At 45.3% G+C, this 12075-nt stretch overlaps 1 protein-coding gene across 1 annotated transcript; it reads right to left on the minus strand.

The window, feature by feature from the left end:
- Window positions 1-281: 281 nt before the first annotated feature.
- On the minus strand, window positions 282-772 carry LOC117040605 (40S ribosomal protein S20-like). Its single transcript, XM_033138460.1, has one exon. It carries the CDS (start codon window positions 677-679, stop codon window positions 320-322), a length of 360 nt encoding a protein of 119 aa, XP_032994351.1. The 5' UTR covers window positions 680-772; the 3' UTR covers window positions 282-319.
- Window positions 773-12075: the final 11303 nt, after the last annotated feature.

The raw sequence follows: 12075 nt of genomic DNA on the forward strand, positions 1-12075 counted from the left end.
CTAGCCTTTATAATTAAGATTCTAACTTGGTTGGCAAATCTGAGATACACTTTTTCTTTAATAGTGGACTGTCATTTTGTCTAATTCAACTAAGGGTGCTTCTAGATGGGGGCCTTATAGCGCCAACAGGTCTTTGAGGTCTACTGGGGTGGGTGTGTTTGGCACACTTCAATGGCCTTGGGCTGTGAAGCAGTTTATACATTTGTCAGAGAAACAAATAATTGGACTAGATGACCCTATGGGTCCCTTCCAACTCCGTATATCTTTTTTTCTTTTTTTAAGTTGATATTAACTTTTATTGAAGCAGATGACAAATCATTTAGGCATCAGCAATAGTAAGCTCAACTTCTACTCCAGGCTCAATACTGATAGAAGTTATCTGCTTGACAATCTCCGAAGGACTGTGCAAGTCAATGAGACGCTTGTGAATGCGCATCTGGAAACGATCCGAGATCTTGGAACCTTCATCACATGGTGTTTTCCTTGTAGTGATTCGCAGAGTCTTGGTGGGCATGCGGACAGGTCCTTTCACTTTTATGTTCTTTTCCTTAGCACTTCTGATCAGATCTGCACAGACTTTTTCAAGAGACTTCACATTGCGACTTGTCAAGGTGATTCTGATTCGATGAATTGCTACCTCCTGTTCTACAGGTGCTTTCCCATTATCTTTAAATTCCATGGCCGCTGTGGAGCCTTCCTGACCGACTTATTCCTGGCCGAAGCGCGCGAGGCCCGGGGAACAGCGGTGAGTCAGGAAACAAAGGTCTCGCCAAGCCACATATGTGCATGCAAAGAGCCTCTGTATATCTAATAAACATCTATCCTCGTAACTTTTTTGGCAACACTGTCACAGGACCCAATAATGCCAGACCCCAAATCTAACATCACAAGTGGCAAAGGTAATAAACCACTAGAAGAACATTTCAGTATATGCCACTGATCTTAAGAAGAAGAAGAAGAGTTTGGATTTGATATCCCGCTTTATCACTACCCGAAGGAGTCTCAAAGCAGCTAACATTCTCCTTTCCCTCCCTCCCCCACAACAAACACTCTGTGAGGTGAGTGGGGCCGAGAGACTTCAAAGAAGTGTGACTAGCCCAAGGTCACCTAGCAGCTACATGTGGAGGAGCGGAGATGCAAACCTGGTTCACCAGATTACGAGTCTACTGCTCTTAACCACTACACCACACTGGCTCTCTTAAGATTGCCATAATTGAGCAAAGGACTTTCAAAGGATGCCTCCCTTATGAAACTGCTAGATTACAATTCATAAAGGAGTTCCACTCGGTTCATCTGGATATGAATTGCTTTCCTTTTCTAGTGCAGATGTTAATTAGCTGAGCATGGCCATGTTGTTTTATCACCTATTACTGCTGTTGTAAAGAGCTGCTGTGATTGTTTTGCAAGTGGCTCTAGCAGAATTGGAACTATCTTGTATTTATTTCTTTTCTCCGTGATTATGCTGCTTACAACTCTCTGTCCACCCTACAAGTTACAACCATGTGCATATGTCATGTGTGCAACTGATCACACTTCATGTATTGATGAAGCGGACTCTAGAACTTGAAAGCATGTGCCATTATAAAATGTGCTAACAACTCTAAAGTGTCCCTAAAACTTATTTTTAAAAATAGCAATCCTTTAGCATTCTTGAAGAAGGAAAACAAATTTGCCCATATCTGAAGTGCACCCAAAACCAATCTGACCAGAGCAAGCAGGATAAAATACTTTCAAATACATGCATGTGTTTGTAGCAGTGTGCCATCAAAGAACCCCTCACCCTGGAAGGCAAATAGGAAACAGTGGTTAAGCTATCATTCTGTGAAGGTTCCTATCTGTAATGTAATAGGGCTACTATTGTGCTGTCACCTGTAGAGATGACCTCTCTAGGGATTTGTTTTGTTAATAGCTAAAGATGCTGCCTCAATGGGCATTGATGACTAATAGCTGCTTGCTTGAATAAACATTGGTGGTGGCATTTGATGGCTCCTTGTCACCTGCTGCTGAGCACCTCCCAGTTGTTTCAAAGAGGGCGGAGGGAAACAGTTTTGTAGTTGAAAGACAGAAGTTGCATTTTATAGAGAAGAAGCAGAGAAGTGGGGCTGTAAGAGCATGCTATTTCCTTTGGGGAAAACTGAAGGTACCTTAAAAGCACACCAGGACTAGCTGATCAGAAGGTCGGCGGTTCAAATCCCCGCAACGGGGTGAGCTCCCGTTGTTCGGTCCCAGCTCCTGCCCCCCTAGCAGTTCAAAAGCATGTCAAAAGTGCAATTAGATAAATAGGTACTGCTCCGATGGGAAGGTAATCGGTGTTTCCGTGCGCTGCTCTGGTTCGCCAGAAGTGGCTTAGTCATGCTGGACACATGACCTGGAAGCTGTTCCCTCGGCCAGTAACGCAAGATGAGCACCGCATTCCCAGAGTTGGACACGACTGGACCTAACGGTCAGGGGTCCCCTTACCTTTACTTTCATCTGCCTGAATGCTCGCCTGCTCCTCTGGCTCAGTGTGTGCAGTAAAAAAAAAAAGAGGATCTTATAAAATGCACCATATGTTACCAGGCCTCTTAAATATATATATATATCTTAACTGACTTTCAAGAATCAATGTTTATAAGGAAACAATAATTAAACTAGTGCATCCTTCCTTCCAGTTCCTCCCCCTCTTCTCTCCTTGAGTGTCTGCTTTCCTCATTACCTTCATTAAGGTAAGTTTAAATTCCATACTTGTCTGGATTTTTGCCTAGTGTAACATCAGTTATGCTATATTTATCTTAATAGAGCCACTCATAATTTTCTCTGTGTTACCTACCAGTGTGACCTTTCGTCCTTTCGCTGTTTCGAATATACTGGATGAAGTAGCGCATTGTTCAACAAAATCATTGGGATCTGTGCTGCTGTTCTTTGCTTTTAGCCATGGGTAGGCAAACTAAGGCCCGGGGGCCGGATCTGGCCCAATCGCCTTCTAAATCCGACCCGTGGACGGTCCGGGAATCAGTGTGTTTTTACATGAGTAGAATGTGTCCTTTTATTTAAAATGCACCTCTGGGTTATTTGTGGGGCCTGCCTGGTGTTTTTTCATGAATAGAATGTATCCTTTTATTTAAAATGCATCTCTGGGTTATTTGTTGGGCCTGCCTGGTGTTTATACATGAGTAGAATGTATGCTTTTATTTAAAATGCATCTCTGGGTTATTTGTGGGGCCTGTCTGGTGTTTTTACATGAATAGAATGTGTCCTTTTATTTAAAATGCATCTCTGGGTTATTTGCGGGTCCTGCCTGGTGTTTTTACATGAATAGAATGTGTCCTTTTATTTAAAATGCATCTCTGGGTTATTTGTGGGGCCTGTCTGGTGTTTTTACATGAATAGAATGTGTCCTTTTATTTAAAATGCATCTCTGGGTTATTTGTGGGACATAGGAATTCGTTCACCCCCCCCCCCCAAAAAAAAATACAGTCCGGCCCACCACATGGTGTGAGGGACGGTGGACCGGCCCACGGCTAAAAAAGTTTGCTGACCCCTGCTTTTAGCAGTTTAATTAAAAAGTGCCATTTGGCACACTTTTTGAAGCTATTGAAGTCATGTTAGAAGACAACTTATGGTTTTGCCACCACTACTTGGTGAATACCTGGGGCACGGACTTCAGCTGAGAGCTCCAGCCACTTGCAGAAATGGCAAGAGCCATGTTCCCCGCCCCACACCAAAACTCTGATGGCCAAAGCACACTTTCCCCTCTGAATAGATGCTCACTCTTACACCCAAGAAGATTTATTTTTAGGTTGTGGAGGAATGACTCACCTTCAGAAGAGGTCCTCCGCTGTGTGTTTGAGTCACTGATCTGGAAGGGCCTTTTCATTACAAGAAAGGAGGTATGGAACAGTGACTCATTCAGACGCAGGACAGGGAGACGCTCTTCCGAGGGTAATTCTGTGGCATCTCTACATTGGGAGTAACTGAATGCTCCAAGCAGACCCACTGCAGAACGGTGGAGGCTGCCCTCAGTCAACTTCCTGCTGCATGCCTTGCTGGCAGCTTCTTCCTCCATAGCCTCAGCATTGCCCTCAGCCAGTGCTGTCAAGTATCCTGTTTCCCCCGGGATTCTCCCTTATTTCAAGCAGTTTCCTGCTGCTCTCCCTTATTTTTTATTTCCCTTAAATTTCCCGTTTTTAATGGAAGCCGCTCCTCCCCTGCTGGCCAGGGACTGGGTGGGAAGACTTCGCCTACTTGGAGAGAAAAGCCTCAGCCCTCAAAGCAAGTGGGAGCCATTTCCCGTGCTTACAGGGGGGTGTATTCCTCCCCCTGCATCAGCCCCTATCCGTTGCCGCCAAGCCCCTCAGCCGGCCAATCGGGTTAGCTGGCGGGCGGAGCCTGGCTGCCTTTGAGCAGCTGCTGCTTCCTGTCCTGTTTCGATGGGATCAGACAAGAAGACAATGGGGCTCCATTGCGCGGAGCACATGGCTGCCCTCCTCTTTGCTGGCTGCCCTCCTCTTTGCTCCGCTCTGAGCCTGAGCCCGCTTGGAGTTTACATTGCTGCTCCACCCACTTTTGCTTCTGGCTCCGCCCACCACTGACATGTGACTGTCCCCAGGGTAGGTGAGACTGCTGATCCCTTATTTTCAAATCCGAAACTTGACAGCTATGCGGCCTCAGCAAAGAGGAGGAGGAGGAGGGCAAAGCTTGAGTTAGTGGGCTCTGCCTGTCATTGGCCCTGGCCCCACCTACTGTTGGTCTCTGTGCTACCTGCCTAATGGGCACCAGCCACCACTGATGCAGAGACTTGCTCCCAGCAGAGCCTGGTTAGGAGAGATGGGTCCCATGCAGAGTAGCAGTGGGTGCTGTGTTCTGTGGAGAAAGGTTCATTGGGCTCACGAGAGTCTTTCATTAATTACAGACCCTCCAAGTGTCCCAGGGACAGTCCCGGATTTACAGAAGGCATCCCAATTTCTGATCTAATCCCGTAATGCACCCCCTTAAAGGTAAAGGTAAAGGGACCCCTGACCATTAGGTCCAGTCGTGTCTGACTCTGGGGTTGCGCCACTCATCTCGCGTTACTGGCCGAAGGAGCCGGCGTACAACTTCCGGGTCATGTGGCCAGCATAACAAAGCTTCTGGAGAACCAGAGCAGCGCACAGAAACGCTGTTTACCTTCCCGCCGGAGCGGTACCTATTTATCTACTTGTACTTTGACATGCTTTCGAACTGCTAGGTGGGCAGGAGCAGGGACCGAGCAACGGGATCTCACCCCGTCGCGGGGATTCGAACTGCCGACCTTCTGATCGGCAAGCCCTAGGCTCCGTGGTTTAACCCACAGTGCCACCCGCATCCTTCCCCCCCTTAGGATGTCCCTGTTTCCATTGGAGAAATGTTGGGAGGGTATCTAATTATCATATATCTTGCAACACTTCAAATGCACTTGTAAATCTCACATGATCAGGGAAAAGGTGAGGCGAGACCATGCCTGCTGGCCTTGCCCCTCCCTGACACTAAACAAGCAGTCACATGTCCAGAAGCACATGGGTATCAGGTAGGGGTTTGTGTGTGTGTGTGTGTGTCCGTGCGAAACAGCATGTGAGTTCCTGCTTCGCTCTCATGCATTCACAGAATATTTGAAGAGGTTAAAACACAATTTCTACTTGCTTGATTTCCATAAACCTTCTTTTATAAACCTTCTTTGGCAGAAATAGATAAACTATTATTACCATGCTAGCTTAATGGCTTTTTCATATACCTTCTTTCACCTTCTCAATACAAAGAGTAATTTGTTTGCTTTCTAGATGTGTGTTAGCGGGACAACTTGGGGTGGGTGGGTGTGCGGCAATTCTCGAGCAGGCAATTCAGAATAATCAATGAAGCTCTTTCAGGCTCAAGGTACAATCTTAAGTGTAATGGTATTTTTCCACCCTAAACTGAGAAATGTGCTTCAGGCCTGCGCACTTAGCAGTCTGCGGCGGCTTCATAACATCTGCCTATGGGGGAAAGTTATTGCTCAACGCTCAGGAATGCATAGCCAATGTGACAGCAATAGGAAATAACCTCAGAGATTATAGTGGGGGCCACGAAGGGGCAGTGAATTCAAAACACAGACTGAATGTAAACAACATATTTAGGCTGCAGGACTTCTTCCTTGAGAGATTTCGCAGCAGCAAGGGCCTGTAGTTATGAAAGAAACACACCAGCATCCAGTCGATTAATCAATTTTTTTAAAAAATAGATGGGATATAAACTGCAACGCTGATTCAGTCATGCAAAATTTTAGAAAAAGTTAATTATTTAAAATATAAAAACGGGGTGGAAGTTATTTCTTCTTCTTCTCTCATCCATGGAACAGAATGCCTCTCTTCTGAGACGGTGCCTACCATTAGGCAAATTGCAGCAGCCAATTTTGGGTGTTAGGGAAGGGAAGTGAGTTGTTAGTTATTCACATTATATTGTATTTTTTTTCCCTGCAAGGCAGGAGCTCTGTAGTGGGATTTTCTGCCTCAGTTTGCAAAGTGACTTGACAGGCCTTGGGTACTATGTACCTTCATTCTAGGGAATGGGGCAGCGTTGTTGTTGTTGTTGTTCAGTCGTTCAGTTGTGTCCGACTCTTCGTGACCCCATGGACCAGAGCACGCCAGGCACCCCTATCCTCCACTGCCTCCCGCAGTTTGGCCAAACTCATGCCAGTCGCTTCGAGAACACTGTCCAACCATCTCATCCTCTGTTGTCCCCTTCTCCTTGTGCACTCCATCTTTCCCAACATCAGGGTCTTTTCTAGGGAGTCTTCTCTTCTTATGAGGTGGCCAAAGTACTGGAGTCTCAGCTTCAGGATCTGTCCTTCTAGTGAGCACTCAGGGCTGATTTCCTTCAGAATGGATAGGTTTGATCTTCTTGCAGTCCATGGGACTCTCAAAAGTCTCCTCCAGCACCATAATTCAAAAGCACCAATTCTTCGGTGATCAGCCTTCTTGATGGTCCAGCTCTCACTTCCGTACATTACTACTGGGAAAACCATAGCTTTAACTAAAGCTCCTAAGGCTTCTTTGATCATAGGACAATCCTATTAAAATGTTTCACCTATTCCCCTCAGCTTCCCGTTCCTTTTTCTGAACTGTGAGAGAGATGCGTTTAGAACTTAGCTGCAAAATGTAGATGCCGATGACAGGGGTGTGTGTTTCATTTCAACCATGCCATGTGTTTAGAAATGTGTGAGGTGGCAGCAGGAACACACCAGCAAACTGAAGACCCGGAAGGACACATATTCAGTATCACTGCGAAGGAGCTGTACGCTCAATAGAGCGATACGCACATAGGGCTGCTCTGCAGGAGGAATAAATCCGGTTGCCCCTGAATTCCCCCTTGCATGGAAGAAGCTTGCATGCACATACGGCCCTTTCAAAATTGGTCCGTTTTAAAGAAAAGAAGGTGGTGGACTCTCCTTCCTTGGAGGTTTTTAAGCAGAGGTTGCAGGGCCATCTGTCACAGATGCTTTAGTTGATATTCCTGCATTGTAGGGGGGCTGGACTAGATGACCCTACAAGTTCCTTCCAACTATGCAATTCTATGATTCACCCCAGAGCTATATACTTTCAGCATAACTTGTGAAAAACGCTATATGCATTGCAAAGGATCTTGAAGTGTGTTGTATACAGTATCCATGCGGGACCAGCAAAAATATTATGGTTGGGGTATTTCAGGTATGAAAACATTTGGCACTGGTGCCGTATACTCCATTTATTAGGTAAGGTAAAGGTGAAGGACCACTGGGTGGTTAAGTCCAGTCCAAGGCGACTATGGGGTTGCAGCGCTCATCTCGCTTTCAGGCCGAGGGAGCCGGCGTTTGTCCACAGACAGCTTTCCGGGTCATGTGGTGTTATAAAAATTAGGTTCAACCCCAGAAGGGAGTCCATGAACCCGGGGGAGAGCCTTAGTAGGGCTCCCCTCCTCTCAAGAGCACTTATGAATAAAATAGAGACGATACAGAATCTCCCAAAGCAAGGCGATTGCCCTGTATTTTATTACTGCTGCAGCAGGGTGTTTGCAAGCAAAGACCCCGAACAAAGGTGTGCAAGCTGCTATATAGACTTTTGAAATCCCCCCCTCCAGCTCAAGACCACCCCTCCATACATTAGAATTACATCACAAATTGGGAGGGTCTGGTGGCAACTTGGACCCTTCCCCCATGTCTCCTCTCGCCCTCCAAGAAAAACCCATCAGGTGAAACAAAAGATATTTACATTTCCCTATCTCCAGCCAAGTTAATCACACCCTTTTGTCTGACACAGGTATCAGGATGCCAGAGATTATCACTCAGGCAGAGGTCTTCTGAGTAGCTGGAGGGGCAACCCCCCCTTTGTTTCTGAGACAAAGAAATACTTGGAGTGAGGCCTGTCTTCCTGTACTGGTTTTCAGACATGTGGCCTTATTTGTTTTGGTACATTAATAACAGTTATATATAAATAAAATACCTTAAAATTCTTACAACATTCCCCCCTTTGAGGCTTAATTTTTTGATAAAAAATTATTGCCTCACAAAATTATTAACCTGGTATGAAATGGATGCCTTTGTGTGAATCTGAAAAGTCTTACAAGTCAGGGCCCTTAGGGATAACATGTTGCATTTTGTTACTAAATTACTTGTGGTATTCTAGCACTTTGGGATAAACATTTTCTCCCTAGTGGTCTATGCTTTTATTTACCAGGAAGGTCCACCAGTGACTAAAAATGCAAGTTTGTTTTGTTCCTGTCTTTTGTGTGTGTTTCCAGGTGTCAAAGCTAGCTGTCCTATGGTCTCTTGACCTTCAGCGTGCCACAGCAACACCCATCAACATGCGTCCCTGGTGTAAGGGCTTGCATTGATTTGACCTAAAGCCTTTTTACCCCATGTGGTTAGGTGTGACACTCCCTGGAGAGAAAATGCCCCATCCTGCGCATCTTTGGGGCCTCTGTGGCTTTGGTCCTGCTCTCAAAGGGGTGGGCCTGCGCTCTTGCTATTTAAGGGGACAAAAGCCAATGGCACCTTGGATACAGTTGTCCAATTCGAACAAAGTCCAATTAAAATTTATATATGCCCATGGTTCTCACTTTCCAAACCAACCTGTGAAAAATCATTCTAAAAAGGCAGTGGTCCAAATTAATCAATTTAACATATAAGGAACCATTCCTGCTAAATCAAAGCATAAACACCTTCATGTATCTGGGGTGTTGTTGTTGTTTTGTTTGTTTTGTTTTTGGATCTTGAAGTTTCTGTTAATCACACCCTTTTGTCTGACACAGGTATCAGGATGCCAGAGATTATCACTCAGGCAGAGGTCTGCTGAGTAGCTGGAGGGGCAACCCCCCCTTTGTTCCTGAGACAAAGAAATACTTGGAGTGAGGCCTGTCTTCCTGTACTGGTTTTCAGAATGTGGCCTTATTTGTTTTGGTACATTAATAACAGTTATATATAAATAAAATACCTTAAAATTCTTACAACAGTGGTCAGCAGGACTAAACCACTTCTGGCACAATGGAACACCGTGATGAAAACCAGAGTGCACGGAAATGCCGTTTACCTTCCTGCTGCAGTGGTACCTATTTATCTACTTGTGCTGCTATGCTTTCAAACTGCTAGGTTGGCAGGAGGATCTCAGACAGAGCAACGGGAGCTCACCCCGTCGCGGGGATTCAAACCACAACCTTCTGATCAGCAAGCCCAAGATCAGGGGTCTGCAAAGGTTTACCCATGGGACGGATTGCGCCTGTGTGCCCATGATTTTTGGCGTCTGCGTCTGTGCAGACATGATTTTCGGCATCTGTACATGCGCAGATGTGATTTTCGGTGCCGCAGAAGCGATTCCCTGCACTGCGCCGATTTAGCACAGTGCATGAGCGGGCAGCTCAGTTCGGGGGTGGCTCGTGGGCCGGTCAAACGACCTCCACAGGCCGCTTCTGGCCCATGGGCCTTAGGTTGCTGACCCCTGCCCAAGAGGCTCAGTGGTTTAGACCAGTGTGCAACCCTCCTCCCTCCAGTTATTAACCAACCAGTCAACACCGGCCTTGCTAAATGACTTCCCCTCCTGCTCCACTTAAACCTATTCACAGGTTCATCACAGGTCATCAAGATTTGCAAATGAGTCAGAGCTGCTGGTCTAGACATTGTTGACAGTCAATCAGCTATAAAAGAGCAGTGGCCTTTAATAATTGTGATGGAATATTGAGTACAACAGAGAAATTTTGAAAAACAAAGAATCAACAGTAGAACTAAGGTGCTACTGTTTCAGTTCTCTACTCTTTTTATTAAAACCGGTTGCAAATTCCAGATTCACCCCAGCACATTTGATTGATTTAGCTTTCATTTGAGACCATACCTAGGCTGATTAAAAATGGCTTGATTGAGAGAGCTTTTAATATATGTATTTAATTTCCTTTGGTGGTTTTTTTATTTAAAAAATAGTTTTTACTATTGCATGTGTTAATTGTTCTTCTGCAGGAAAAAAAGTATATTCAAGGTGACTCCCAGTAATAAAAGGATACAAACAAAGAAAAACTGATTTTAAACATCACATAACTCAAACTAGCTAGTGGCAACAGTCGGTTAATTAATTAATTTCAACCATTTCACTTCCCTGGGAGCACATACTAGTGCCGGACTGCCACAACAGAAAAGGATCTCCAAGTGGCCTCCACTTCAGCAAAAATGGAACAGATCCCACAGAAAAAACCTTTGGGGATCTTAATATCTGGTCAGATTCATGAAGATATATGCAGTCCTTGGCCAGCACCTTGAACTGGGCCTGGAAATGGATCAGAAGTGAGTGAAGCTGTTTCAAGAGTGGTAAGAGGTATTCAGTTTGCCCAGCCTGTAATTAGCTGCCCAGCCAGTAATTGTAGCTGTAGCGGGTGGCGCTGTGGGTTAAACCACAGAGCCTAGGGCTTGCTGATCAGAAGGTTGGCAGTTCGAATCCCTGCAACGGGGTGAGCTCCTGTTGCTCGGTCCCTGCTCCTGCCAACCTAGCAGTTCGAAAGCACATCAAAGTGCAAGTAGATATATAGGTACCACTCCAGCGGGAAGGTAAATGGCGTTTCCGTGTGCTGCTCTGGTTCGCCAGAAGCGGCTTAGTCATGCTGGCCACATGACCCGGAACCTGTATGCCAGCTCCCTCTGCCAATAAAGCGAGATGAGCGCCGCAACCCCAGAGTCGTCTGCAACTGGACCTAATGGTCGGGGGTCCCTTTACCTTTACTGTACAAAGTGGAGTTTCTGAACCATCTCCATGTATAAAGCACCACAATAATGCACATCAGCCAACTTCACATGCCCACCATTTTAGAAAATGGCAGCTAATACAACATTAATCATAGAATTGTAGAGTTGGGAATACTACAAGGGTCATCTAGTCCAACCCCCTGCAGGGCAGGAATCTTTTGTCCAATATGGGACTCGAACCCACAACCTTGAGATTAAGAGTCTCCAGCCCTACTGACATGCCACTGAATGAATATGTCTTGTTTATACAAGCAAGTTCTGAAGCTATCTGATCCAGAAATTCATAGAAAAATATTGGTACAATTACTTTTTTTCCTTTTTTTGCAGGGCTGCATCATGGATCCTAGACTGGATAGAGGGAAAAGCAGACCATCAGAATATATTTGACACAATATCATTCTAGGATTCTATGAATTCAAAAAGGGGACATCAAAGCCTAATGCATAGGAAAGGCGCATGAAAGATCTGCACGTTTCCACAACTGCAGGAACAGCGCAAAGAGGCGATCCATTAAATGTAAGCACAGTGGCAGCACGACCTATTTCAAAGCAAATTCATCCTCATAGAGATTGCATTTCATATGCAGTGACTGAATGTCCAAAACCAAATGGCCTTATATACATTCATGAGAAGGACATGTTTTATATGGAAGAAAACATTTTCATCAATATTTTTTTTAAAAGCTCTGTAAGGTATGTACCCTTTTCTTTTCCCTTTGCGACTGCGTCTCAGCAAAAATGTTGGTAGGGGAAAAACAAAACCAGTTTCTGGAAATGGATCCTCAGTGTGCAGGAGAATTTTCTAGCTGCTTGCTGAGTAATGACCTGGCTACCGTATTGTAAACCACT

This window comes from Lacerta agilis, chromosome 2, assembly GCF_009819535.1.
Source record: "Lacerta agilis isolate rLacAgi1 chromosome 2, rLacAgi1.pri, whole genome shotgun sequence".
Taxonomy (NCBI): domain Eukaryota; kingdom Metazoa; phylum Chordata; class Lepidosauria; order Squamata; family Lacertidae; genus Lacerta; species Lacerta agilis.